The sequence below is a fragment of the Gopherus evgoodei genome, chromosome 2 (genome assembly GCF_007399415.2).
Source record: "Gopherus evgoodei ecotype Sinaloan lineage chromosome 2, rGopEvg1_v1.p, whole genome shotgun sequence".
Lineage (NCBI taxonomy): Eukaryota > Metazoa > Chordata > Testudines > Testudinidae > Gopherus > Gopherus evgoodei.
The window spans coordinates 188,662,758-188,689,435 of record NC_044323.1 but is presented as its reverse complement, the minus strand read 5'-3'; the positions used below and the strand labels follow the sequence as shown (position 1 = coordinate 188,689,435).

The window sequence follows — 26,678 nt, the reverse complement described above, 5'->3', positions numbered from 1 at the left end:
CTCGGGGTTCCGGGAACGAGAGAGCAAACCGGGAAAGGAGACCAGCTTCGCCGCGGTTTGCTCTCGCGTTCCCGGAGCCACCCTGCAAACCGCAGGGAAGGAGACCTGCTTGCTCGGGGTTCCGGGAACGAGAGAGCAAACCGGGAAAGGAGACCAGCTTGATTACCAGAGGCTTCCTCCTTCCACGGAGGTCAAGAAAAGCGCTGGTAAGTGTCTACATTGGATTACCAGCGCTGGATCACCAGCGCTGGATCCTCTACACCCGAGACAAAACGGGAGTACGGCCAGCGCTGCAAACAGGGAGTTGCAGCGCTGGTGATGCCCTGCAGATGTGTACACCTTCAAAGTTGCAGCGCTGTAACTCCCTCACCAGCGCTGCAACTTTCTGATGTAGACAAGCCCTCAGTCACGGGACCTAGGCAGTGGTGTCGTCCTGAAGCTGAAGGTACTGGAACGTCACTAGAAGCGGTAGAGAGCAGGGGATGAGGTGGGGAGCGGAGTGTTTACAGGACTGGGAAGGGTAAGGCGTGGGGATGCCTAGGGCTCAGGCTACCCATTTCCAGCACGGTGGGGTGGGGGCAATAGGAAGAATAAGGGCCTAGTAGGGCCTGGAATCTCAGGAGTTTCTCCTGTTCACTCCTGGCAAGCAGCACCTCCAGCTCCAATTTCAGCTGCTGCCCAGAGACAATCCCCACACTTGGGGGCTGTAAATAGCAACTGCCCCCACTGTATATGCCACCATTCACCCTGCTGTCCTGCAGGATCCTGTCTGTCCCCCGCCACCTGCCCCAGTGCCTCTGTTCACCTAACTGACCTGCTCTTGCGCCCTCACCTTGCTAGTCCTCCACCCCTGTTGTCCTGCTCATCTGTTCTTTGGTCTCAGCTGGTTTGTCCCTTTGCCTTTCCCTCTCCCCCTTTACTTGCCCCTTAGTAAAAGTTTCCCAGCCAGAAGCATGGAGCAATCAGGACCCAGCATTCTACTGCTGCTGCTGCTCAGTGCTCCCGCACACAGCAGCCTCCCACCCTGGGAGCATCCAATCTGCCCTGCACCCACTGCCACCACCACTGCCACGCGGCCACTTTACATAAGAACATAAGACTAACCATACTAGTGCTCAGCAAGCTGCTGGCGGCTGCACTGCTGGGAATGCTCTTCTGGCATGGCCAGGGCTTCCACATGTCTGTCTGGCTGCCTTTGCTGCTGCCAGTGTCACCTCGCGCATGCCCAAGAGCCCTGCGGCCTGCTCAGGCAATTTAAAAGGGCTCAGGGCTCCCAGCTGCCGAGCCCTTTTAAATTGCTCAGGCCCCGGGCAATTGCCCCCTTTGCCTCCTCCCCCCACACCCACATAGGCAGGCCTAAATAAGCCTAAGGCCACAACTTCAACTCTTTCCTGACTGCATCAGCCTTTTGATTGGTCTCCAGAAGGGAACCCAAGCTCTGTCACTCCCTTATCAGCCTCATCTCACCCATTCAGAGGGAAACTGTCTAACCTCAAGGCCAGTGCTACAGTCTGCTATACAAAAGCTAAGAAGCAAGAAAGAGTCCAGCAAGCTAGGCAGCTCTTCACAGGCCTGAACTCCCAGGAGACGATGCTTCTCCAAACAGGCTTTCAACTATGTTTTTGAGGAAGAGCCAGTTGTTCCCCTATCATAAGACAGCTCCCATAGTAAATGTCCTTGGTGTTTGGCAGCCATTGGAACCAGAAGCCAGAGCATGTCTTCAGGCCGCCTCTGTTGCTCTATGCACTGCTGCTGACCCAAGAAAAAGGAGAAGGGTCCCAAATCAGATACATTTAAAAACCAAAGAAAAATTAAAATATAGACCAAGGTCAGCCTATTATTTACCATGATGCTTGTTTACCAAGAAGCAGGATGAGGCAAAAGAAAAAAAATAGTTGGTTAAATTTGGAAGGGGAAAAAAGCAGGTTCAGTGAAGAACAATTCCCCCCCTCCTCCAAGCAAAATAAAGCATGGCCTTTTCTATCACCTATTGTGATTGTAGGAGAGAGACAAATATGATTGACATAAATACACATACAGTGATGGACAACTGATCCAACAAAGCAAAAGAAAGATAAATACATGGAACTTCTACAACTGTAATAAAAGGGAGGCAGAAGATACTTAATCTCAACTAAGGGAACTAACAATGCAATGGGCAATTCAATGTTTAAACAGGCTGGAACTCAGGAAGGAGACAAGAATCCTTGATTTATTTGTAATTTTCACTGTTTACAAATGAAAAAGACTACTAAGACCAAAAACTTTGCCAACCTGGGTGCCTAATAAGTTGGACACCTTAAAAAAAAAAAACAAAACCAGCAAGTTGATTTTCAGAGTGGCTGAACACCTATGGCGGAAGTCACAACTAAATCAGGCCATTTATCATTGCTTAGAACACAAATCTATATTCTGCATATTATCTACTTTTGCTTTTAGCTTTAAGCTGCTAACTGGGGATGCCAAGAGAAGGCCGTAGACAAGTCTCGCATATGTATCTTGTTGATTCGGAACTGAATACAGTCAACCATATAGTTAGTGGTTGCCTTAGCCACCCATTAGCTAAGGCTACAAAAAGGGAAGAAACAGTGGCATCGAGGCAAGGATCCTTGCACTGAATCCAAGAGTTTTCTCTATACCTTGGGGCTGCCATTCCCACAGCCTAGTTGTGTCAGATGCAGTGTCATCTTCTTTAGATTCAGTATCTCAGTTCAGTATCAGAGGGGTAGCCGTGTTATCTCAGTTCAGAGTAATGCAAAGGATATACGTCCTGTTTTTAGCAACAACTATCAGGTGGAAGATCCTCATGGACAATGTTAATCTGATAATGAAGCCGCTAAGTGACACTCACTGGGAGAGCTGCACTGACAGCATAAGATGACTGAGGTTTACGATGCCCTGATGGAACTGGCGCAGTCGAGTAAAGCCTAATGCGGAATCAGACACAAGACACAAAGCCTGGCAAACCAAACCATTTTCTTCAAATTTCTGGTCTCAACTGTGGTTTCGCATGATATCCTATTCCAAATAAACATGGTAAGCAAGGCATTACAAACTCAATCAATGGACATTGCAACTGCTACTACTTTGATGAAGAACTGCCTTGAGGCCTACAGAGACAACAGATTTGAAGATGCCATCACGGCTGCCAAAGAAATGGCAGAAAACTTAGGAGTTGAGCCGGTCTTCAAGGAAACTCATATTCATCAGAAGAAGAAACAGTTTGGTTACAACAGCAGAGATGAGATGACAGGAAGCTTGGAAGAAAAATTCAAGGGGTCAGGTTTTTTTGCTCATTCGTCGACACTGCTCAAGTGTCCAACAAAGAAAAGTATAGACAAATGAAGCACCATGAAAAGACCTCAAGGGTTTTGTGTGACCTTAGTAAGATGCCAGGGGACAGAAATTGTGCTCCTGAACAATTGTACGCACCTTCAGCGGATGCTGACAAATTGGAAATGTTCAGACGTCAATGATAAAGACTTTTGTGTCGAGTGGGACAACATCTGTCACATTCTGCCACACAGGAAGCATTCTCCATTCCAAGATCTCCAATTCATTCATGATGCAGAGGTGAAGGACAATTTTCATACTGTGTGGCTAGCTTGGAGGATTCTGCTCACGCTGCCAGTCATAGTAGTGAATGGTGAGCACAGCTCATCAAAGCTCAGACTCATTAAGATATATCTTCGATCGAAGATGGCCGACCAGAGACTGACACTGCTTGCTATTTTATCACTTGAAAATCCCATTGGCCAGTCTCTGGATCTCTCTGATGCTGTGCTTCAGTTCATGAGGGCAAAGGCGAGAAAAGCAACTTTTTGAGCTAAAGAACTCAGGTTAACATTCTAAGGCTGTCATCTACTATAGCACTACTTAATACTGGTGTACCCAATGTTGGTGCACAGTTCAATTTCTTGATGTTAGTACATTTCAGTTATTCTTAAAAATTTTTAAGTTTCTATAAGCTTAGCGGAAATGAAATTTTTATTTGCCTATATATAGCACATTTTCAGATCCTAGCATGCACATCATCCAATATGTCCGGGATAAATCATGCATGCAAATCGTGCATCAAAATTGTGAAATGGGCTACCAATGCAATAAAAAAAAGTAAGGTATTTTAAAATTTAACAAATGGGGGGGGGAGGAAACAAAGATGCTCCTCATCTGGGATGCCATTTGGTCTAGGGCCGGCCCTAACTGCAACAGCATGCCACCCTCGATGATGCTAGCTATTGATTTCTGACACAACTGAAAGAAGAAGCTGGCCATTTATTTAAGGCATCAAAATTTGGGTTTGTGTCCCTAGTTTAATCACCCAAGCTTGAAAATTTGGACAAACATGGACTTTATACAGACCACATTAAATAAACAATTGAATCTTTGTGGCACACACAAAATATCTAATTTTATGTATGGAGTAATTTAGATGCTCAGGACCTAAGGCGTTGGCTACACTTGCGAGTTACAGCCCAATAAAGCCTCCCAGAGCGCTGTACCTCACTCCTCATCCACACTGGCAAGGCACGTACAGCACCGTGTCTCCGCGGCTACAGCACTGCTGGTACTCCACCTCCCCGAGAGGAATAACAGTTGTTGCGTATTGGCTGAGATGCTGCTGCTCCAGTGTAAACGGGGAGTAACGTTATTACGCACTGATTGACCTCCAGAAACCCCCTTTAATCCTTTTAACTGAAGCGTCCTCTCTCGTTCTGTTGTTAACTCTGAAGGAGGAAGTGCCCTTTCAAAGCTCAGTTGTGGGGGGCGGACTGCTTATCAAAAAAACAAACATAGCTACTATTTGCTTTGAATGAGTGAGAGGCAGGCAAGGAGGCTCCATTTGGAGTGCCAATAGCTAATGTTTGCTTGAAGAGAGAGGAGGGAATAGGGGGGGTTGGAGGGGTTGAGGTCCGTTTTGGCAAGCAGCTGCTTATCTGGTCTATGGGAAAAAAAGAAACAGCTGCTGTTTTCTTTCAGTGAGTGAGAGGAGGTGGGGGAGGGACGGGGGTCTGAACTTACAAGACAGCATACTGACACTCTCAGCACTCCAAAAACCCCACTCTCTCTCCCCCCACACTCCCTGTCCCATGCCCCCCATTTGAAAAGTACAAGGCAGCCACTTGAATGCTGGGATAGCTGCCCATAATGCACCGCTCCCAATGCAGCTGCAAATGTGGCCACAACAGTGCACTGGTAGCTGTCAGTGTGGACAGATTGCAGTGCTTTCCCTACTCAGCTGCACGAAGGCAGGTTTAACTCACAGCGCTGTACATCTGCAAGTGTAGCCATACCCTAAAATGTATGCAGGATCATAGAGTTTCTCACGCTTAGGGTATGGCTACACTTGAAATTTCAAAGCACTGCTGCAGCAGCACTGCAGGAGCGCTGCCGCGGCAGCGCTTTGAAGTGTGAGGCCATGGCTACACTGGCACTATACAGCGCTGCAACTTTCGCGCTCAGGGGTGTGAAAAAACACCCCCGAGTGCTGCAAGATACAGCGCTGTAAAGCCTCAGTGTAATCAGTGCTGCAAGCTACACCCGTAAGGGATGTGGTTTACGTGCAGCACTGGGAGAGCTCTCTCCCAACGCTGGCGCTCTGACTTCACTCACACTTCAAAGCGCTGCGATGGCAGCGCTTTGAAATTTCAAGTGTAGCCATACCCTGAGTGTGGTCAGAGCGCCAGCACTGGGAGAGAGTTCTCCCAGCACTGCACGTAAACCACATCCCTTACGGGTGTAGCGTGCAGCGCTGGGAGCCGCGCTCCCAACGCTGCGGCACTGTTTACACTGAGGCTTTACAGCGCTGTATCTTGCAGCGCTCAGGGGGGTGTTTTTTCACACCCCTGAGTGCAAAAGTTGCAGCGCTGTAAAGTGCCAGTGTAGCCAAGCCCTTAATCTCCATGTGTTTACGTACTCCAATGCCCAAGGGATCAAGTAGAGAGAATCCACAATATTTGTAAGTTGACTGTATTGATAATGTAGAATTGAATTAGGGAACAGTACCTGACATTATTTAAAAAAGTAATCCTTCCAAACTATCTAGATGGTACGTTCCGTGCTGGTTACAGTACAGCGAAAAGGATTTTACAGCACTTTTCAACCAGAAAGAAGTGTGTTTAATAATGAATAAATGAAACAGATAAAGCTACAAGGGCTATAGCATTTCAAACAGTGAGCAACAACAGGACAACGTGCTCAGACTGGAACAAATCAGTATACCAAAACCTAGAGATATGCATGTTGTCTAGGGAAACCACACATTTAGCAAATGAACTGCATCTTGATTCAGGAGATAACATGCTGGGTTCAGAAGATTTTATTTCGCTGCCTCTTCTTGTTTCAGCTTACATTGCCCTTAAAGCCAAATAATTTCAGAGTTTAGTGATCTCTGTCGCTTATTTTTTTTAAAAGGTGTAACAAACTGGATCTTTAAAAATCACAGTGTGATTCAAAGCACTGCAAGCTGAAGACATTATATATTGTATATGTTGCTACACTCTGAGTTTATTATATATATATATACACACACGCACACACACATATACACAGATATCACCAAAACCTTCAGTGTACACATGGACCTTAGCTATATGAAAAAAACCAATAGTATCCATGTATCAGATGGGTAGCCGTGTTAGTCTGGATCTGTAAAAGCAGTAAAGAGTCCTGTCGCACCTTATAGACTAACAGACATTTTTGAGCATGAGCTTTCGTGGGTGCAAGCATCTGACGAAGTGGATATTCACCCACGAAAGCTCATGCTCCAAAACGTGTTAGTCTATAAGGTGCCACAGGACTCTTTATTGCAGTAGTATCCATATTATAGCAACTGGTGGCAAGAGCACAGTTGTACAGTGGTAACAACCATGTAAGTACAAGTGTAGACAGGATTCAGGAGTCATTACCACTGCTTAAGGGTATAATCTGCTCAGGACAGGTTTTCATGACATGGTGATAAAAAAATAATTAACTGAATAACAAAAAAAGAACCCTTTCTACACAAGCAATTTAATACTATTGCTAGCTGTTGCTGTAATCCAGGTACTAAATTTTCTTGTTTAGATGCACCTAGGATAGCCCAACCCCTAAACCTAACACCCAGCCCAAATAACAAAGATCCACATAGCAGCAGATTCTCTAATCTTGACCCCTCTCTCTGCCTGCACCTGGCTGCAGAGGAAATGCAGAGCAATCCACATCCATTCCTCTCCCCCTAGTGTGCATACCAAACAATATGTAGGAAGCCTCTAGAAAGGGCTAGATTTGACCATTACAGGACAAATTCAACTTTCAATCACATATGTATGAATCCAAATCAATTTCATTTAACTGATAGTTACTCTCAATTTGTACTGCTGTAACAAAACAGAATTTGACTACTACCAATATTTTTGTTTGCTGGTCATAAGAGAAGCATAACATTTATGTACCAAATTACAACTACAGACAAAGTTTTGATTCTGCCTTCCTAACACAATAGTCAGATTATCCAAAGCTCTATTATGCAGAACTTCCTCTACCCAAAGGAGGGTCACATTTCCCTGACATCCATTAAATTACACTGAAAATTCCCTTGATTATCCAGAACCTAGATTATCCAAACCAATTCAGTGTCCCTTAAGTCACATGGATAATAACGACAGCAGTGTACTATAACAATACAATTAAGAAGGCTTCCCAAAGATGGATCTAGCCCAGTGGCTCTCAAACTTTTTTACTGGTGACTCCTTTCACACAGCAAGCCTCTGAGTGTGAACGCCTCTTATAAATTAAGAACACTTCTTTATATATTTGACACCATTATAAATGCTGGAGGCAAAGCGGGGTTTGGAGTGGAGGTTGACAGTTCGTGACACCTCCCACCCCATGTAATAACCTCGTGACCCCCTGAGGGGTCCCGATCCCCCGTTTGAAAACCCTTGATCTAGCCTCTACATATTTTAAGCATTTCTGCAGCACCTTTCATTATATTATTAAAAGCCTCAACTCTGAGATTGGGATCAAAGCATTAATATCCAATCTGAAACACATCTATAAACCTAATCACTGACAAATGTTTAAGAAAGGATTAGATACACATTTGTCAGGGATGGTTCTAGGTCTGGGAGGTATATTTGATGCTTCCTTAGTGCGAGGGGAAAGGGGTAGATGACCTTGTGGCCCCCTCCAGTCCTACATTTCTATAATGTCTTGTGCTGTCCCTGCATCATCAGGTCTCCCAAATATTTTACTTCTCAGCATTATATTATAATATTCCTCCTGAAAAAAAATACTAAAAAGCCTGTCGAGATCAGTGGTCATATACTGATTTTTTTCTGAGACAGCCGTATCTGAACAAGAAATAATACTCTTTCACTTCCATAGCAACTTTACCCAACAATATCAAATTACTTTACAATTAAGCCACACAACAGCCCTGTTAGATTGGTATAATGTTCAGACTAGTCCCCAAATATAGAAAAGATATTTTGGGGGTGGGGGGAGGAGGCAGAGAAAGCAAAGCACTATTGAGGCAGCTTGTTTAATTCCTGTCAGGCTTCTGAGTGAAAGTCTAGCGGCTGAGCCAGCTCTTCCTGTCTCGGCTCCAGGAAAGGCAGTTCTAACAGTGCACCACTTCAGAAACAGTAACACAGGGATGTGGAAAAAGTTACTTCTCTTCTTGTTGTCAATTCTGGTAAGCCTGTGTGTCCCTCTCCTGCAAATGCTGATGCACTTTAAAAGTGATGCCATTAACATCCAAAAATAAGCAGGTAAGCAAAAACCCTATGGCTAAGGCAGAAAATGCTATTCAGAAAAACAGTGCCACTTCCAGCATCCTCCAGCGCTTTTACAAATCCAAAAGGCTGGTCAAAAGAAAGGGCTTCTTTTCACAGAGCAATCTTTTATTCTCCTCTTTCTCCAAACTGCTATAGAAGTAAGCCAATTAATATGGTTTCTAATCAAGTTTTAAAACTAAGCAGTGCCACGCAAACTTTTATATTTTGCAAGATGGAGGCCTAGAAATTCAGAAAGAAATGTGCAAGTAGGTCCCTATCCTCCTTCAGAACTGCTCAATCTACACCCTAGATCTTCAAGCAGCCAGGCCCAATTCCCCTATAAGGAGAGGGGGAAATAGTCATCTGCCTCATTCAGTTAGCAGAACCCACTAAACCCTTTCTAAGAAGGCTTTACGCCCGCCAACAGAGAGGAAGGGGACGTTTCAAGCAAATACTGCCAATATGTTACACACAGCATCACTTGTCTTTTCCCACTATGGAGAGTGTTGAAAATCTGGAACACTGAAAGACAAAGGTGATATGCTGAGGAGCAGAAGTGCCAGCTGTTTCCTTAAATAATGTATATCTCCCGGATATCAGTTTTCATTTCAAACAATTGTTTACAATATTTTCTGGGAGGCAGGAGTAATCAGAAGACATACCTTAAATAGACTAAGTCATTCACTGAAGCAATTCCAGTATTAAATGAAGAAAAAAATTAAAAATATATTTTAAAAAGGATAAAAATTTTGGGCAGGTTTAGTTAGTACCCTTTAGGTTATAAAACTAATAAGGCTCAGAACGTCTCCCACCAAACATACACATCCAGATATTGACCTCTGTTGGTATGTCTATAGTGCAATCAGACACCTGCAGCAGGCCTGTGCCAGCTGACTTGGGCTGTTCAATTGAGGTGCAGATGTTCAAGCTTGGGTTGGAGCCCGGACTCTGCAGGGTCCTAGAGTCTGGGCACCAGACCAAGCCCAAACATCTACACCAGGGGCTCTCAACCTTTCCAGATTACTGTACCCCTTTCAGGGGTCTGATTTGTCTTGAGTACCCCCAAGTTCCACCTCACTTAAAAACTACTTGCTTACAAAATCAGACGTAAAAATACAAAAGTCTCACAGCATACTATTGCTGAAATATTGCTTCCTTTCTCATTTTTACTATGTAATTATAAAATAAATCTATTGGAATATAAATATTGTACTTACATTTCAGTGTATAATATCTAGAGCAGTATAAACAAGTCATTATCTGTATGAATTTTTAGTTTGTACTGACTTTTCTAGTGGTTTTATGTAGCCTGTTGTACAACTAGGCAAATATCTAGATGAGGTGATGTACCCCCTGGAAGATCTCGGTGTATCCCCAGGGGTATGCATAGCCCTGGCTGAGAACCATTGGTCTACACCACAATTAAATAGCCCCTTTGGCCGAGCCATACGAGCCTGACTCAGTCACAGGTTTTTAACTGCACTGTAGACATTCCTTGAGAGACCATAGTGCCCTGTCAACTTCCATGGCTCACTCACCGCCAGGTCCTCGAAGGACAGACCCCCCAAATGAATCAAAGACTTTCCTTCAGGAAGAGCGTCAGATTTCCTCACAAAAAACACTCAAAAAGGTCTACCACACCAGAGACCCTCCATCTAATGTAGCTTTAAGCAACATTCATAAAAACAGCACACAGAATCCATAACATTTTGATTTAACAGACCTTCTAAAATATACAAACCACAGGAGCTCAATTTAATGGCCTATATGGGATAGATTTCAAAAGACAATATTCTATTTGGAATATTCGGAGATAGTCACTCAGCAATACAGTTTGTACTTTTGGCAAACTATGTGTTTCAGTGGAAAAAAAATACCCTAGAGAGGCCTTCAATGAAGTATTTACTTCGTTAAACACCTCCTTTATATATGTAAATTATTGCTAAAGGCTGCTTCCTGGACTAGGAAAGTGCATGTTCCAGCTAATGTATTAGCAGAGATCATATCTGAACAATGGATTAAACAGCAAAGTAGATTCAATGTTAGAGTTAGAGTTAATCTTACAGCCAACTAAAAGCTTTCAAACTTCCATGTACAAATGACATTTAAAGCTGAGAAATAGCAGTGTTAGCATTTTTAATGTTTTAGATTAGAGAAAAAAAGCCACACTCTTCTCTTCACTGTTGAAACCAAAAAAGCTTCCTCTCTGAATCAAAGCCAAGGTTAAATACTTTTCTTGTCAGTCAGTTACAGATTAAAGTATGCTTTCCAAGACAGTCAGCTGTTCAGACTTCATACTGGGCACAAATATGAAAGTGTGAAAAATACTAACACAAAACCCAAATTTAGCCAAGCAAGCATTAAAATTAAGACACTGAATCCTTTCTGAGGGGTGATACACAGACTACATGCGATAAGGGTCACAATTATATTCATTCAGGGAAAAGAAACTAGATGTCCCACATTCATCATATCCAAAGCCCTGTTCTCACTGTAGGAGACGATGATGCATCTGAAAATAGGGGTAGAACATGACTTCCCAAACCGGTTGCTCAGATAGAGACTGGACAAAGTGACATTATAAAATGGTTCCAAAAGCACATACAGGTTCTAGGAGTCTTAAACACAATGTTTTAAATTGCTTTGGCCCCATCCAGATCAGCCAACTGTATCTGAAGTCAGTTTATGGTAGCAACATGTTTTTAATGTAGTTTTCAAAACTATCTATTCGGCAAAAAATGTTTACATGCACACACACATACACTTAATTTGTATCAGCTCTGAGCCTCGCTTACACAGGAGTATTGTCAAGATTAATCAATGTTTGCAAGACATTCTGAAGAGTAAAGCACTGTATAAGCACTAAGCATTTTTATATTAGAGCTGGAAAGGAGAGTCAATGTCTCTCCCCCTTGCTTGCTCCCTCCAATGCATCACTCCAGAACCGTCAGCCCAAGTCTCTGTGACAGGGGTAGGCAACTTATAGCCTGCGTGCCAAAGGTGGCACAAGAGCTGATTTTCAGTGGCACTCACACTGCCCGGGTCCTGGCCACCAGTCCGGGGGGCTCTGCATTTTAATTTAATTTTAAATGAAGCTTCTTAAACATTTTAAAAACCTTATTTACTTTACATACAACAATAGTTTAGTTAGATGTTATAGACTTATAGAAAGAGATTTTCTAAAAACATTAAAATGTATTACTGGCACGCAAAACCTTAAATCAGAGTGAGTAAATGAAGACTCGGCACACCACTTCTGAAAGGTTGCCGACCCCTTCTCTATTACACTACTTTGAGTTTGCTTGCTGCTTTCTAAGTCCTCTCAATATTAAGTAATTTTACTACACATTTGTGAACAGGAAAGCCTGTTCTCTCCCTGTCTCCTGTACAGAGTCGACTCCAACTTTTTTACCGCCTCAAGTGGCAAAGGAAAAAAAGAAAAACCTGATTGAGTGCCGCTGAAGTGCCACCGAAGAGGAGAAAGAGGGAGTGAAGGATCCGCCGCCCAAATTGTCGCCGAAGACCTGGACATGCCGCCCCTTTGAACTGGCCGCCCCAAACACCTGCTTCCTTCCCTGGTGCCTGGAGCCAGTCCTGCTTCTGTAGCTTCACTCATAGGCACAGCCACTGGCATATCAAGCCCCCCCATCTTTGCACTAACCTATTGATTCTCACCTCATTCTGTCATCATTGAAATCAAAAGATGAATGAATTTTCCATCTGTCTTCCTTTTGGACCATATTCAGATACCCTTACCATGAATAGTATCTTACTCAGCAACTGATTTCACTGAGACTACTTGAGGAATAAGGTACTTCTGAAGGTGAGTATAAGGTCATCAGAGTCTGGCCCTTATTTTTCAACTTTAGTAATCCTTTGCCAATTTAAAAGTTACAAAGGAATCCAAAAGTTCTTACTAATAGAGGACACTAGTAGCACCTACAGGGACGGGAACTTTAAAAATGCAGAGAGATTAGACAGACTCTACAAAAACAGAAATCAGCTTGGGGACTTCTACTATCAGAATGAAGAACATTTAGCAGCATCCATTATATTTAAGAACTACTGTTAATATCCTTGGCATTTAATTACTTCATACAGCATTAAAATACCACCACCACCACTAGAGAAAATGGATAAGAATAGCAGGCAATGTACAGTAAATATTTTACTAAAAACTAGAATATTGAGTGCCCCTCCCTCATTTTTCCTGTCACAATGACTGAAGAGAGTGTCTCAGAGCAACAAAAGGCATTTTGCATGGTATGCTGCACTAACTTGTTCAATTAGTGAACCTAGTGGCCTAGTTCAAGTTTACTGTGTCCTCCACATCCCTTTCAGTAAAGTGCACCATCACTTCATGCAAGAAAAGTACAGGTTTTTACATTAAGTAGTTTCAGGGGAGATAACAAGTGCAAGGCTCATAAAAAAAAGCTTTTAAAAACAGCAACAAAAAAAAACAACTAACTATCAGTGAGGGGAGAGAGAGAGAGAGAGAGAGCGCGCGAGCAGAAACTGGCAATAAAATTCTTTTTTCTACTCCATCCTCTGGCTTTTATGCAATTGTGTTGCAATATTCACTATGAACTCCATTCAGCCACCTTTATTCACAGATATCAATGCAGCTGCTTGCTTGGTAAGATGCCATTGAAAGGTGGCAGAATCAGGCACTCTAGAAACAACAGATCAATATTCAGATCTTGTCACCTGACTTTCAAACAGTCAGGTTCCAACGGCAACTATTTGCCTTAGGGTACTGAGATTTGGGATAACAGTTAATTATTTAATTTCATCCTACAGTTTGGAGGAACATTATGTGCTCTGTGTGAATATTAAACAATAAAATGGAATGCTGGAATAGTTGGAGGTGTCTCTCAGAAAAACCACTATCTCTCCGCTTCTAATTAAATCCCATGAACAACACTGGCCATTATTTATGGTGTGGCATCAGAGAGACTCCAACACATGCTGCAATGACTAGGAACAACAGAGTTGTGTTGAACCCTATTCATGTTACTCAGAAAACTGGCAGCCTGAATCAGCGTTTCAAAGTTTTTCCCCATGTTCATTCTCCTGCTGGAAGTGTGATGTCAGACAATATATACCAGCTTTTATTTCACTTTAATAATAATGAGTCTTTTGAATATTGTTATCAACTGAAGATATTACAGTCCAAGGGCTGGTCCATTTCAGTTTAGACACCATTTTAGCTAGTAATCGATGCTAGACAATATAAGTGACTAAAAGAAGTGATATGAAAATTAAACACTTTATATAGATATAAATGTGTCCACGCTAAGGGTTTACAACAATTTAACTATTTCCATTGCTATTATATTTAAATTGGTAGAAAAACAGTATGTAGCCCAGTCCTAGCAAGCTAGAAGTTGAACCAATTTGCCTACTCTTCAGTGGAAGAGTTTTTCTGTAGACGGCTAATGAGAGAAAAGGAAGAATTGGACTGAAATGCCATGACACAGATGTTTTTAAAGGGTCGCCCTACCAATTCCTTGGTCCTGGACTAGGCAGAGCAAGGGGCGGAGCAGTCAGCATTTCAGAAAAATGGTAAGGAAATTCAGCTAGTATAAACTGATGTACTTCTATTGCAGAGGAGCTATGCCAATTAACACTAGCTGAAGGCTAGCCCAAGAGTTAACCAGGAATCTCTCCCCTTTTTATTCGGAGGGAGTTAAGAGAGGCAAAGTTGTGCTACTCCTCTCCTAGAAATAGGGCTGGGTTGGAAAGAGATGCAAGAAGGCTGCCTATACAAATGTCAGCAAGTAGAGAAGAGCAATATCCCCCATAGCAGCCAGGAAGAGGAAGGCAATCTGGGTTCCCCATAACATAGTGTCCCCTGGACTTGAGGGAAAGCCCCAGCAATTTGATACAGGGCTCAGTTAGTGGCCAAATTTTCGAGTGCTGCCACTTCAAGCAGTTTAACACAAAGATAATTTAAAAAAAAAAAAAAAACCACCTTGTGTCTATTGATTACATCATTCAATATTTATGGCGAGATTCAATGGAAATTGACCTGCATCACCTAACATACCATAGACTTTCAGGTAGCTCCTCCAAAGACGAGTTTCAAGAGAAAAGTCAATGGCGAGAGGGGGGGAAATCTTCCCAAAAATAATAAAAAGGAGGGAAACACATTACCAGTGCTTAGGTCCACTATTGGAGGGGTGGAGGGTAGTGAGAGCCAGGTACCACCCAGACATTTCAAAATTAAGATATCCCAGATTTGGTTCTGTGTTTTCTTTAGGTGAATCATAATGGATTGTAAATAAACATATAAACAAAAGCATATAGACTATTTTAAAATGCCATAAACAACAACACAGATCTTGGCTATGTGATATCCACTAAAGAATAATGCACTACCAGAAATGGAACAGTCACATAACTGCACTTTGTTGGCAACTTTTAAGAACATTGTAAGGCTTATTTATTGTGAACAATGAGAGAAGGAATTATTTAGGGGTGGAATTATTTACATCAGGATACAATCTCATTCAATTGTTCTTCGTTAAAAAATGGTTTTCCTAGTATTTACCCTACATGTTACTAATAGTAATGTCTATTAGGCCATGAAATAGTCTTCCTGTGAAATGTGAAAGCCTATTGCTTAGAATATTTAAAAGTAGACTTGGGGGCGGGGCGAGGAATAAACAAAAACAAAACACTACTAAGCAATGGATTCTAGGAAACAATACAGAATGGGGACCCAGGAGAGGGACTAGATGAGTTTCAAGGTCATTCCCATCTCTACCATCTATGATCCCCATACATACAAAGATGTTAAAGTTTGATTTATTTGATTGTGTTGTTTGGAACATTTACGCTATGCCTAGACTGTAAGTGCTCTAGTGTAGACATAGCCTTAGACACAAGATGAGCTATACCCTTTACTCTTGGATACATTAATACACTCAGTACAGTATGCGGGAAGAGGGCATGATTGTTAAAAAAGGATAGCGTTATTGTAGAGACAAGGTGGGTGAAGTAATAGCTTTTATTGGACCAGCTTCTGATAGTGAAAGAGAAAAGCTTTCGAGCATACACAGAGCTCTTCCTCAGGTCTGGGAAAGAATGAGTATCACAACTAAATATAAGGTGAAATAGATTGTTTAACGTAAATACACCTCTATCCCATTATAACGCGACCCGACAGAACGCGGGTTCACATACAACACGGTAAATCTCTGACACACTGCTCTGAGCAGCGTGTTAAGGGTGCAGGGCCAGGCCGGGGCTGAGGGGTTTGACAAGGGGCAGAGGGTCTTGGGGGCATTCAGGGGCTCCCCCCCAGGGTCTGGGGGGCAGAAGCTGTGGGAGGGCACTCTTGGGGGCCCCGCAGTCCCAGAGTGGCCCGGTGGATTAGTGGGGGCCCGGGAGCAACCCGCTCTGCTTCTCTTGCCCTGGCCCCAGCTGTGCTGCTCGGGGGAGGGGGCTTGGGAGAAGGGATCCCCCCCTGCACTCGCCAGCGGCAGTGGAAGTGGAGCAGCCCGGCCCCAGCCTGCTCCACTCTGCCAGCTCCCAGCCGCAGCACTCCGTTTCCTGCTGCAGGTGACTACGGGGGGCATCCTTTCCCCAACCTCTCTGCACTCACCAGGGGCAGGAAGCAGAGCGCCGTGGCTGGGAGCTGGCAGGGTGGAGCGGACAGGGGCCAGGCTGCTCCACTTCCTGCTGCTGCCAGTGAGTGCCTGTCAGGAAGCGGGGGGTGGATAGGGGTCGGAGCAGTCAGGGGACAGGGGGATTGGGTGTCTCTGGAGGGGGAGGTCAGGGTACAAGGAACAGGGGGCAAAGCAAGTTTGATATAATGCGGTCTCACCTGTAACGCGGTAAGATTTTTTGTCTCCCAAGGACCGCGTTATATCAGGGCAGAGGTGTAGTTAACATGTATTATAAGAAACGATTCAAGGCGAAATGGTCAACTAATATCTCCGCAATCATAGACACAAAAAAAGTAGTTAGTGTGTTACAGATTGTTGTAATAAGCCATAAGTCAAGTGTCTTTATTAAGTCCAGGATTTTTAGATGAGTTACCAAAGTTATGAATTTAAGCTCCCAGGCTCATCTTTTGAAGGTGTTTTAGAGGTTTCCTTTGAAAATGAGACTGAGAGCTCAGACAGAGTGATCACTTTGTGAAAAGTGGTCACCAATGGATATGTTATTTTTTTCTTTTAGCATTTTTCTGTAAGAGTTCATTGAAGAGCATAGTGATTGTCTCGTTTCACTCACAGTTGTTATTGCAGGATTTAGTACACTGGATGAGATACACCACATGTTGTGAAGGCATACGTAGAACTCATGGATCTTGAAGTGTGTGTTGTGCGGTATATTGATCTTCATCGCACTGCATGTATGTTTCCAGATTTCCCATCTGTTATGGGAAGGACTGGGGCCACTTTGAGTTAATGTGTCCTGGTGTGTGAGGAACTTGTTTCTGATGCTGAGCTTGGTGAGGCTGGGGATGTTGTCTGAAGGCCAAAAGAGGGGATCCAGGAAAGATTTATTTCAGGATGCGGATCCCATCGAGTAAGGGTTGTAATTGTTTAATGATACCCTATATAAGTTCAAATATGGAGTGGCAGATAACCAGAAGTGTACAGTCAGAGGTGTGTTATTTTCCATACTGAAGTAGGTACTCTCAGGGTATTTGGGTGGCCCATTCCATGATGCAGTCTACTTCTCTGGTAGAGTATCTTTGTTTGGTGAAGATAGTTTTAAATCTGTTAAAGTGTCTGTCCCAGACTTTCTCCTCAGAACATATTCTGTAGTATCTGAGTGCCTGGCTGGATAATAGATTTCTTGGTGTGTTTGAGGTGATTACAGGATGTGTGGGGTGATTGTGGTGATCCATAGGTTTCCTGTATATAGTTGTCTGTAGGGTTCCATTGCTCACTGTGGTGTCCAGGAAGTTGATACTAAGTGTTCTAGAGAAAGTTTGATGGATGGGTGGCAGTTGCTGAAGTTGTGGTGGAAATCTGTGTGTGTGTTTAGGGCATCTGGCCAGAGAATTAAAATATCATGGATGTATCTTAGGTCTATAATTGGTTTTGTGGTGCATTTGAGTATTGTGCTGAGAAAAATCGAGAGAGATTCTATGAACCATTTGGACACAGACTGAATTCCTACCTATCTTTATTCCTGACAGCTTTTAAAACAGTAAAATGAGGCACTAGAGATCAGCTTGTGTTTAGATTTTCACTCTCCAGAACACAGACAGAAGTGACCAACCGTGAGCCCCATCCCTTAAATTCCTTGCGAATTTTGAAAGTCCCCTTCCTGTTTGCTCAGTGATGCGTGCAGTGGTCTCAGCGCATCTTTCCAGGTGGCCATGCCTGCTCCACGCACCAGGCAATCCCTCACTTGCAGGAATGCCGAGCTGCTGGACCTCATCAGCATTTGGGGAGAGGAGGTTGTCCAGTCCCAGCTGTGCTCCAGCAGTAGGAATTATGATACCAATGGACAGATTTCACGATGCATGACAGAAGGGGCCCATGATAGGGACACACTGCAGTGCAGGGTCAAAGTGAAGGAGCTGCGGAACGCAAACCGCCACACTGGTGGTGTGCCCACAAACTGCGGGTTCTACAAAGAGCTGGATGCAATACTCAGTGGCTCCCCCATCTCCACTGCAAAGGCCACTGTAGATACTTCAATGGCTCACGTGCCAGTCAAGAGTGGACCGAGCCAAGGGGAGTTGAATTCAGCCTCCAGGCGCTGAGCCTGAATGGTCCAGCCCTGAGTGAAGCTTCCACCCTTCCCTTCACAAATATTATGGACCGTACAGCCCATGGCCATAAGCATAGGAATATTGTCATTGGCTAGGTCCAGCCTCCCATATAGGCAGCACCAGCGGGTGTTTAAATGGCTAAAAGCACACTCAACAGTCACACTCTACACTTGCTCAGCCTGCTGTTGAACCGCTGTCAAGGTGCCCAGAGTATGGCTTCATAAGCCACAGCATTAAGTGGCAGGCAGGGTCTCCCAGGATCACAGTGGGCATTTTGACTTCCGCTATGGTGATTTTTTGGTCCAGGAAAAAAGTCCCTGCTTGCAGCTTCCTGAATAGGCTAGTGTTCCAAAAGATGCGTGCATCGTGCACCTTTCCAAACCAGCCTGAGTTACTGGCCGTGAAACGCCTACAGTGATCCACAAGCACCAGGAGAACCATTGAGAAATACCCCTTGCGATTAATGTATTCAGTGGCTACATAGTCTGGGGCCAGAATTGGAATATGCATGCCATTTATTGCCCCTCCATAGTTAGGGAAGCCCACTGTGCATCCACAAACTCACACACGTTGCCCAGAGCCATGGTCTTTCAGAGCAGGATGCGATTAATGGTCCTCCACACTTCCATCAACACAAGTCCAACAGTCGACTTTCCCACTCGGAACTGGTTAGCAACCAATCGGTAGCAGTCTGGAGTAGCCAGCTTCCGCAGTGCAATCGCCACACGCTTCTCCAGCGGCAGAGCAGCTCTCATTCTCGTGTCCTTGTGCCACAGGGCTGGGGCGAGCTCATCACACAGTCCCACGAACGTGGCTTTCCTCATCCAAAAGCTCTGCAGCCACTGCTTGTCATCCCAGACGTGCATGACGATGTGATCCCACCACTCAGTACTTGTTTCCCAAGCCCAAAAGCAGCATTCCACTGTGGTCAGCACCTCCGTGAACGCCACAAGCAATCTCATATCGTAGCTATTACGCGTGGCGAGATCAATGTCAAACTCCTCTTGCCTTTGTAGCTTAAGGAATAACTCCACTGCCGCTCATGATATGTTAGTGACAGCAAGCAGCATATTGGTCAACAGTGTGGGATCCATTCCTGCAGACCAAAGGGGCAGAGCAGAGCACGCAGTACACAAACCGTTGACAGATGGCCAAATGCAGACGGAAGCACAGGGATTGCTGAGATGTGAAGCAATGCATCATGAGGCACTGAGACAGAACACAGGATGTTCCACGACCCCCTTCGCCTTCCCACAACTCTTAGCGGCAGAAGGGGAAGAAATGCTCTGTGGGATAGCTGCCCAGAGTGTACCACTCCAAATACCGATACAACTGCCACACGTGTGAACACAGTATTGCACAGGCAGCTGATAGGGGGAACACACAACATGAATTTCCCTTCAGCGCTCTCTGAGCAGCGATGTAACTGCCGATGATGTAACTCTGTCAGTGTAGACATTCCCTTTATCTGAATACATACAGATTTAGGGTAACAACAAAGGCCAAGATCCTCAAGTGTGCTAGTCATCTTTCCAGCACAAACCACCCTGGTCAGAGAAGCCTCAGGTCTGTTTTGAGTTGCACTGGCTTGTAATAGCCCTTTTGGAGGCAGGGTGGGGTGGTACGCTGATGGTGCTCAATAGAACACAGCACACTCAAGCCATGCACCCACCCTTCCCCCACCCTCCAGAATCACCTCACACATCAGAGAAAAAGAGGGGCTGAGACGGGATGGGATTCCTCCAGGATGGGGGAATTTCCAGTGTCTCACTTAGGGCAGCTTTAGGTGCACCTTGCTCTGTCAGAATAGGCCAAGGGAGACTTAGGACTGAGGTTCTGGGCCTAAATTCTCGAGAGATGATCCTACTCTCATTGAAGTAATTTGGGGGGTTTTGTAGCTGGCTGACAGTTTGCAGGCTGCAAGCTGGAGATTAGCATTTAAAGTATAGTAGAACTTCAGAGTTACGAACACCTCGGTAATGGAAGTTGCTCGTAAATCTTCAACGTTCATAACTGAACAAAACCTTATGGTTTTCCTGTCAAAAGTTTACAACTGAACATTGACTTAATACAGCTTTGAAACTTTACTCTGCAGAAGAAAACTGATGCTTTCCCTTTTTTTTAGTAGTTTATGTTGAAAATAGTACTGTACTGTTGTTGCTTCTTTTTTTTCCCATCTTTGCTGCTGCCTGATTGTGTACTTCCAATTCCAAATGAGGTGCGTGGTTGACTGGCCAGTTCGTAACTCTGGTGTTCACAGCTCTGAGGTTCTACTGTAAGTCTCATTCACCATGTTTATTCCTCATATCATTACGACAAATTGAAAACAATGGCAAGTGGAAAGAATGGAAGAAAAAGGTCACTGTAAAAAGTGAAAAATATGCGACAAGCTAAGTGACAACTTGACAAGATCACAGCTTTCAAACTTCAGCGTCTAATGTTATGCTCCTAAATCCATCGTACTTTGAATATATTTTCCATTGCAAGGCCATAGGTCTTGTGCATTTAGCCATCTGCAAAAGCAGTCATTTTTAAATAGTCTCGTTTTCTTGAAGAGTTGGGGGGTTTTGTATTATTTTACTGCCAAGGAAGGATAAAAGGTCTTGTAATTAAAACACCACTTTGGGAGACAGAAGACCTGGATTCTATTTCCAGCTTTATGACACACTTCATCTGTGATCCTGAGTACATCACTTAACCTCTCTGGACTGGTACAGACTGTGAAAATGAGTGGTGTTTCAAAATATGTTAACCCTTGGCTAATATATTGTTAAGCATCACTGTTTTAATGCACACAGACCTATGCTAAGAGAGCGCTAAGGTTGCAAAGTCAAGCACTCCAAAGTTAGGAAATGCCAGAATTAAGTGTACCTTTAAATCAGCCCCCTTGTGCCTATATATTATGATACAGTTTTTAATGTCATGATTACATATTTTTTCTCACAGGACTCTGCCTCATTCAGTGCACAGGATGGATGGTGCTCAAGTGATAAGCAGCTATTCAATATTTTGTTTTCTCCTCATTGCACACTATTAGAACTGAAGCATAAAAAGATTAAGGTATTAAATGTCCATTAATTTTGGGTGCCCAATTTGAGGTGGCTAATACCGGATTTTTTAATCGCTTAGCATTATATAGCGATTTTAAATTTCAAGGTACAGCTCTCATTGGTTTAAACTGCAGAGTGCTCAGAAATTTCTGCAAATGAAATCTCAGAAAGAAGAACACTGTTAGTTATCACCTGGGGAAAATTTGGTTTTAGTAACTTGCCCAGCATCACACAGCAACTCTGTGGCTGAGGAAGCGATAGAATCCAGTTTCTCAGGGCAGCAAACTGCCCGAACCACAAGGCCATCTTTTCTCTTTTTTGCAAGCCTCTGCCTATACAATACTGATTGCTGTGGGACTCCTGGCCACCACTGACATGCAACCTAAGTCAGCTGAATGACAAACAGCCAGTCCACCTCTGAACCATGTCAAGGAAACATCTGTATGCACGCATGCTTCATATTATTCACTTTATTGCCCTCAGGACCTGCCCCAATATCAAGTGGCATGGGGATCTTTGCCCACCTAAAGAGGGCAAAGAACCCCAGGGGACCCAGTCTGTATTCAAGTCTGGTCCCACAACCCACCAGTGACATCACATGGTAGCTCCTTCACAGAACATGGGCGTGTACTTGGCATGGTCCATAAACTCCAGACACTTGTACTTTCTGCGGCAAGAGGGACATCCCCGCACAGTGCATCAGGTTGCAGCCCCTCATCCAGCTCCTCCAGAACTGCTTACTGAGGTTCTGTCCGTTTTTCTCCCCACAGCTCCTGTCCTAGCACACTCCATCCATGGCCCCACAAAGTCACAAGACCTCCTCGTCAACCTCCTCCTCATACTGGCCAAGTCAGCCATCCATCATACCAGGAGGAGGAAGCTGTACGGGGGAGAAGAGGTGCTCTGTGCGGCCTATTCCCATTCCCTTGTCCATTCATGCCTCCATGCAGTGTCCACTGACTCCTTAGACACCTATGAGGAGCAGTGGGTGCTGTCTGGGGTTCTCTGCTTGGTGTCCCCCTCTGGAGCCCTCATTAATAACCTTTGACCTCACTCCCGATGATACTGTATTTTTATTTGTTGCCTTGAGAAGTCACTAGTAGCCTGGTATCAGTGGTTCCACTCCCTTGGCTGAGGGGGCAGGCTTAGTTTTGGGCAGACCTATCCCTGATTTATACCTTATGATCTTCACTTCCATTACTGTTTTTTCATTTGTTGTCCACAGTTCATTGGCACCACCTCATTGGTTAAAGGGGAGGGTCTTTAGCTATAGGTGGGCTTTGGCCCACTGTCTCCCAGAAACCACAACAGGTACATAACTCTAATCCCCATGAGCCTCCTCAGCCACCCACGATAAGTAATAAGTCAGCTGAATGACATCCAGACGGACTATCTCCAAACCACACCTAGGAAACATCTGCAGATGTCTATGCTTCCTACCATTCACTTCCCTGCCCCTCATGTCCCACCCTCACACCAAAGTGGCGGGACCTGCAGCCACCTGAGGAGGGAGATGAATTCCAATGGGCCAGCCTGTACTCCACTGTGGTTCCACGGCCCACCAGGGATACTAGTTGGCGGCTCCTCCGTGGAGCCATGATCATGGGCATGTACCTGGCATAATTCATAAACTCCCCTAACACCTATTCTTTCTGCAGCAAGAGGGAGACTCTGGAATAGCCTACCTAGATATATGTCAGACTGAAGGCCCTTTTCCAGCTCCTCCAGAACCTCTTACGCAGTTCTGGCTGCTTTTCTCCCACCAACTCCTCACTTTTGCAGACCCCATCCGTAGCCCCACCACGTCACAAGACCTCCTTATCAGCTCCTTTTTCTATTCATGCCTTTGAACAGAGTTCCTCTAGGCGGTGTGCAAAAGGTACACACCTTCCAAATTCTGCAACAAGCGAGGCAGGGGTCCTATAGACAACAACCCCCTTCAGTGGTTCAGCCCCAGAGCAAAATCCATCTTGTGCAGTGAATGGAACATTTTTATATAAATGTTCATACACTTCTGTAACTCATAAAAGAGGAGATCTAGCCACTCATAAACCATTAAAATCACCAGCGGAGAGCTTAGGAGACTAGATTTCAAAAGAGACAAAATTATCTGAGTCATCACATTTTCAGAAGTTTTACTGATGTCCTTTCAAAATTTCCCTTACAGTTGAAAGCCTGACATGTACTTTGTGTAGGTGGATAAAAATGGTCACTGTGCTGACTTGACACGATTTACATTTATATATTTAAAATAAAAAAATTCATACATGAAGTCACAAAACTTGGAAAATGAAATATAAAACCTGCTTCACGCAGACCCAGGCTAATCTTATTTTTAAGAGTATTTTCCATTAATCCTGAACAGTAGGACAATATTTCCACAGTATATTCTGCTATTGATAACAATAATTATTCTGTGTAAGTCAAAAGTCAATCAAATGTTACTGCTTCAGAGAATCTGTCAGCCTACTCTGTAAACATGGCTTTCAAATAAATAGTGGCTATCAATCAACATTCACATTCCCAACCTAATAGAAATTGTAGGCCCTAGAGTTGCATATAAAAAGATCCTTGGACAGATGTTACGCAGAAGATATTTCAAATTTCTTAAGTAGTTGTTCTCACAGAAAAATAGACTGTTATAAACATCAATACTGACCAGGAATAACCAACATACTTTCTAAATGTGTGAATGGTTTGCATTCTGTCTTTATATTTAAGAAATACTTGTTTCCAAAACACAAATACCACCAACTCAGTGCCTCTTGTCACAGAACTACAAGAATCTGTTCTTGGAAACAAAACTTCCAAATCTATGCCAGCTTTACTGATAAAGGATATTTTGAAACAGGTTGCATTGTAAAATATTATAGTAGTAAAGCACAGTCAGGAAATTAACTGAAATACTTTCCTCATGGATTGTACTTTCTAAATGGATAACCTACCTAATTCTCAATTACTGAAGGACAATCTCCTCTCATTGATATATTTTGCTTTTCACAACCAAATATCTGTATAACTTTTCATGAGTGACATATCTGAGTATTTGGATTCTAATATCTAAACTGTATTGTTAAATCTATTCACCTAAATTTAGGTTACTGCTGATTATGTACTCTATGTATCATATGACTTTTGAAAACTAACTTTATATTTAAACGTCTGTTAGTCTATAAGGTGCCACAGGATTCTTTGCTGCTTTTATTTTTGTAGATAATCTAAGCACTACACCCAGATGTACAGACACTCTTTTCCCCACCTATGTATTATATAATTTTAACATTGGCTTTAATAAAATTTTTAAATCTGTTCTTTGAGTCCTTTGTATTTTGTTATCCTTATCTTCTTCTCCCCACACACATGTATCAAACACACTGGCAAATGAAGGCCCCGAGGGTTGTGATAGGTTGTTTTTGTTTTGTTTTTTTAATACACATCCAAGTATGCAAGAGGAGAATATGTACCAGTACCATCACATTACTACAGTTCTCTGCTTATCTAAAAGGACAGATATACTAGCCTTGAGAAAACAGGAAAATGTATTTGAATGAGATTAACTTTACTTTTTCCTCCTGGACAGTTTTAGAAATAACAATAGGGTCACATACAAAGAGCATTTACTTTTAACTATAATATCCTCAACCTATGCAAAACAAATACAAACACAAATATTAGATTAGTCTCTTAAAAGACTAGACAGTGTTAGTGTTATACTCTTTGGCAGTGTAGTAGCCTCAAGAGAAACATGGTGTTTGACCCAGTTTACAAACTCTTAAAAGAGATACAATTCTTTATGGGTTTGATCTTGTGTTTCTTGCTCACTCAGAATTCCTGCTGATGGGAAGAGTCTAAGGAACACAAGGAATCCACAAACGGTCTCCTTTATTTTGAGATATGTTCACAGAATAGTCTGTCAGACCACAACAAGAATGACTTATTGGAAGTTCTGACCAATAACCTAGAGATATATGTACAGTTTTCAAACATACAAGGCAAGAAAATAAGAGAAAACAGGTGATACATAGATCAGAGTACATTTGGAGAATTAGTTTCTTAACAATAGCTGAAATGAGCTTCACCTAAACGTTTGTCTACTTTAACTAGAGTTACTATACTGTACTTACCAATATTTTGTTATCCACTTTATCTCCCTTGGTTTCTAGCTTTACTTTTTTCTTCACTGAAATTTTAATCTTCCTCCCAATAACATCCTTGATACTTTCTGAAATAATGGAGAACACTTTAATCAATATTTCCATTGTCAAGTAGAGATTAAAAATAAACAAACAATATTTTCAAACTTTCAGGGAAAATTCCTCACACAGTTTTGTTGTATTAACTGACATTTTTCTACCCTACACTTCTCTGTTGCACTCATTTAATAGAGGTTATACAAGCATCAATCTGACTCCAATAAAAAAAAATAAAGCCACATTTATGAAAAGTTTGTCATATACTCAGCTATTTAATGAACAAGTTTGTTGTCCTGATATTAGACTTGTACTGAAGTCTTACTCTGCATACAACAGTAATGTCATTTCATATTTCTCTACACCAGAGGTTCTCAAACTGTGGTCCATGGTCTGCAAGCTCCATTCAAGTGATCCACAGTTAGTTCCCTTTAAGATGCGCGCCCGGGCAGCCGCACACAGGAGAATGAAGGGCCGCTCACCTTATTAGTGGAGACACGCAGGCGTGGCTCCACTAATTAGGTGCCTGGACACTGGAGAAGACGCACATGTAAGGTGAGGTGGTGGCCTCGGGGGGGAACAGGGGGTAGGTGGGAGGAGGCAGTGGGGTGAGAAGAGGGGGTGGGAGGGATTTAGGACATGCAGGGCAGCGGCGGTCAGAGAAAGAGGCAACTTTCCGCAGCTCCAGGGCTGCCAGGGAGAGATGGCCCTCCTTCCCAGCCCCAGCTCGGGAGTTGCCACAGTGTTGGAGAGAGGGCACATCCATCACATTAGAAAAGTAAGACTACTGATATTAAAATATGAGTTGTGTGCTTTTATTTGTAGAACAAAAACACATTATTAAGTTTATATATACACACACACATTATACACACACACACATACATACATATACACACATAGCACTTTTATCCAAAGCGCTTTACAATAGTTAGCTAAC

The 26,678-nt window shown here is 43.3% G+C and overlaps 1 protein-coding gene across 7 annotated transcripts in view; it reads right to left on the bottom strand.

The window, feature by feature from the left end:
- Nucleotides 1-26,678, bottom strand: part of CARMIL1 (capping protein regulator and myosin 1 linker 1) — a 272,936-nt gene that overhangs the window by 233,291 nt on the left and 12,967 nt on the right. For all 7 annotated transcript variants that reach the window (XM_030552559.1, XM_030552563.1, XM_030552561.1 and 4 more), the window contains exon 2: nucleotides 25,673-25,770. In XM_030552559.1, the coding sequence (XP_030408419.1) occupies nucleotides 25,673-25,770 (98 nt within the window). The remainder of the gene's footprint in view (nucleotides 1-25,672; nucleotides 25,771-26,678) is intronic.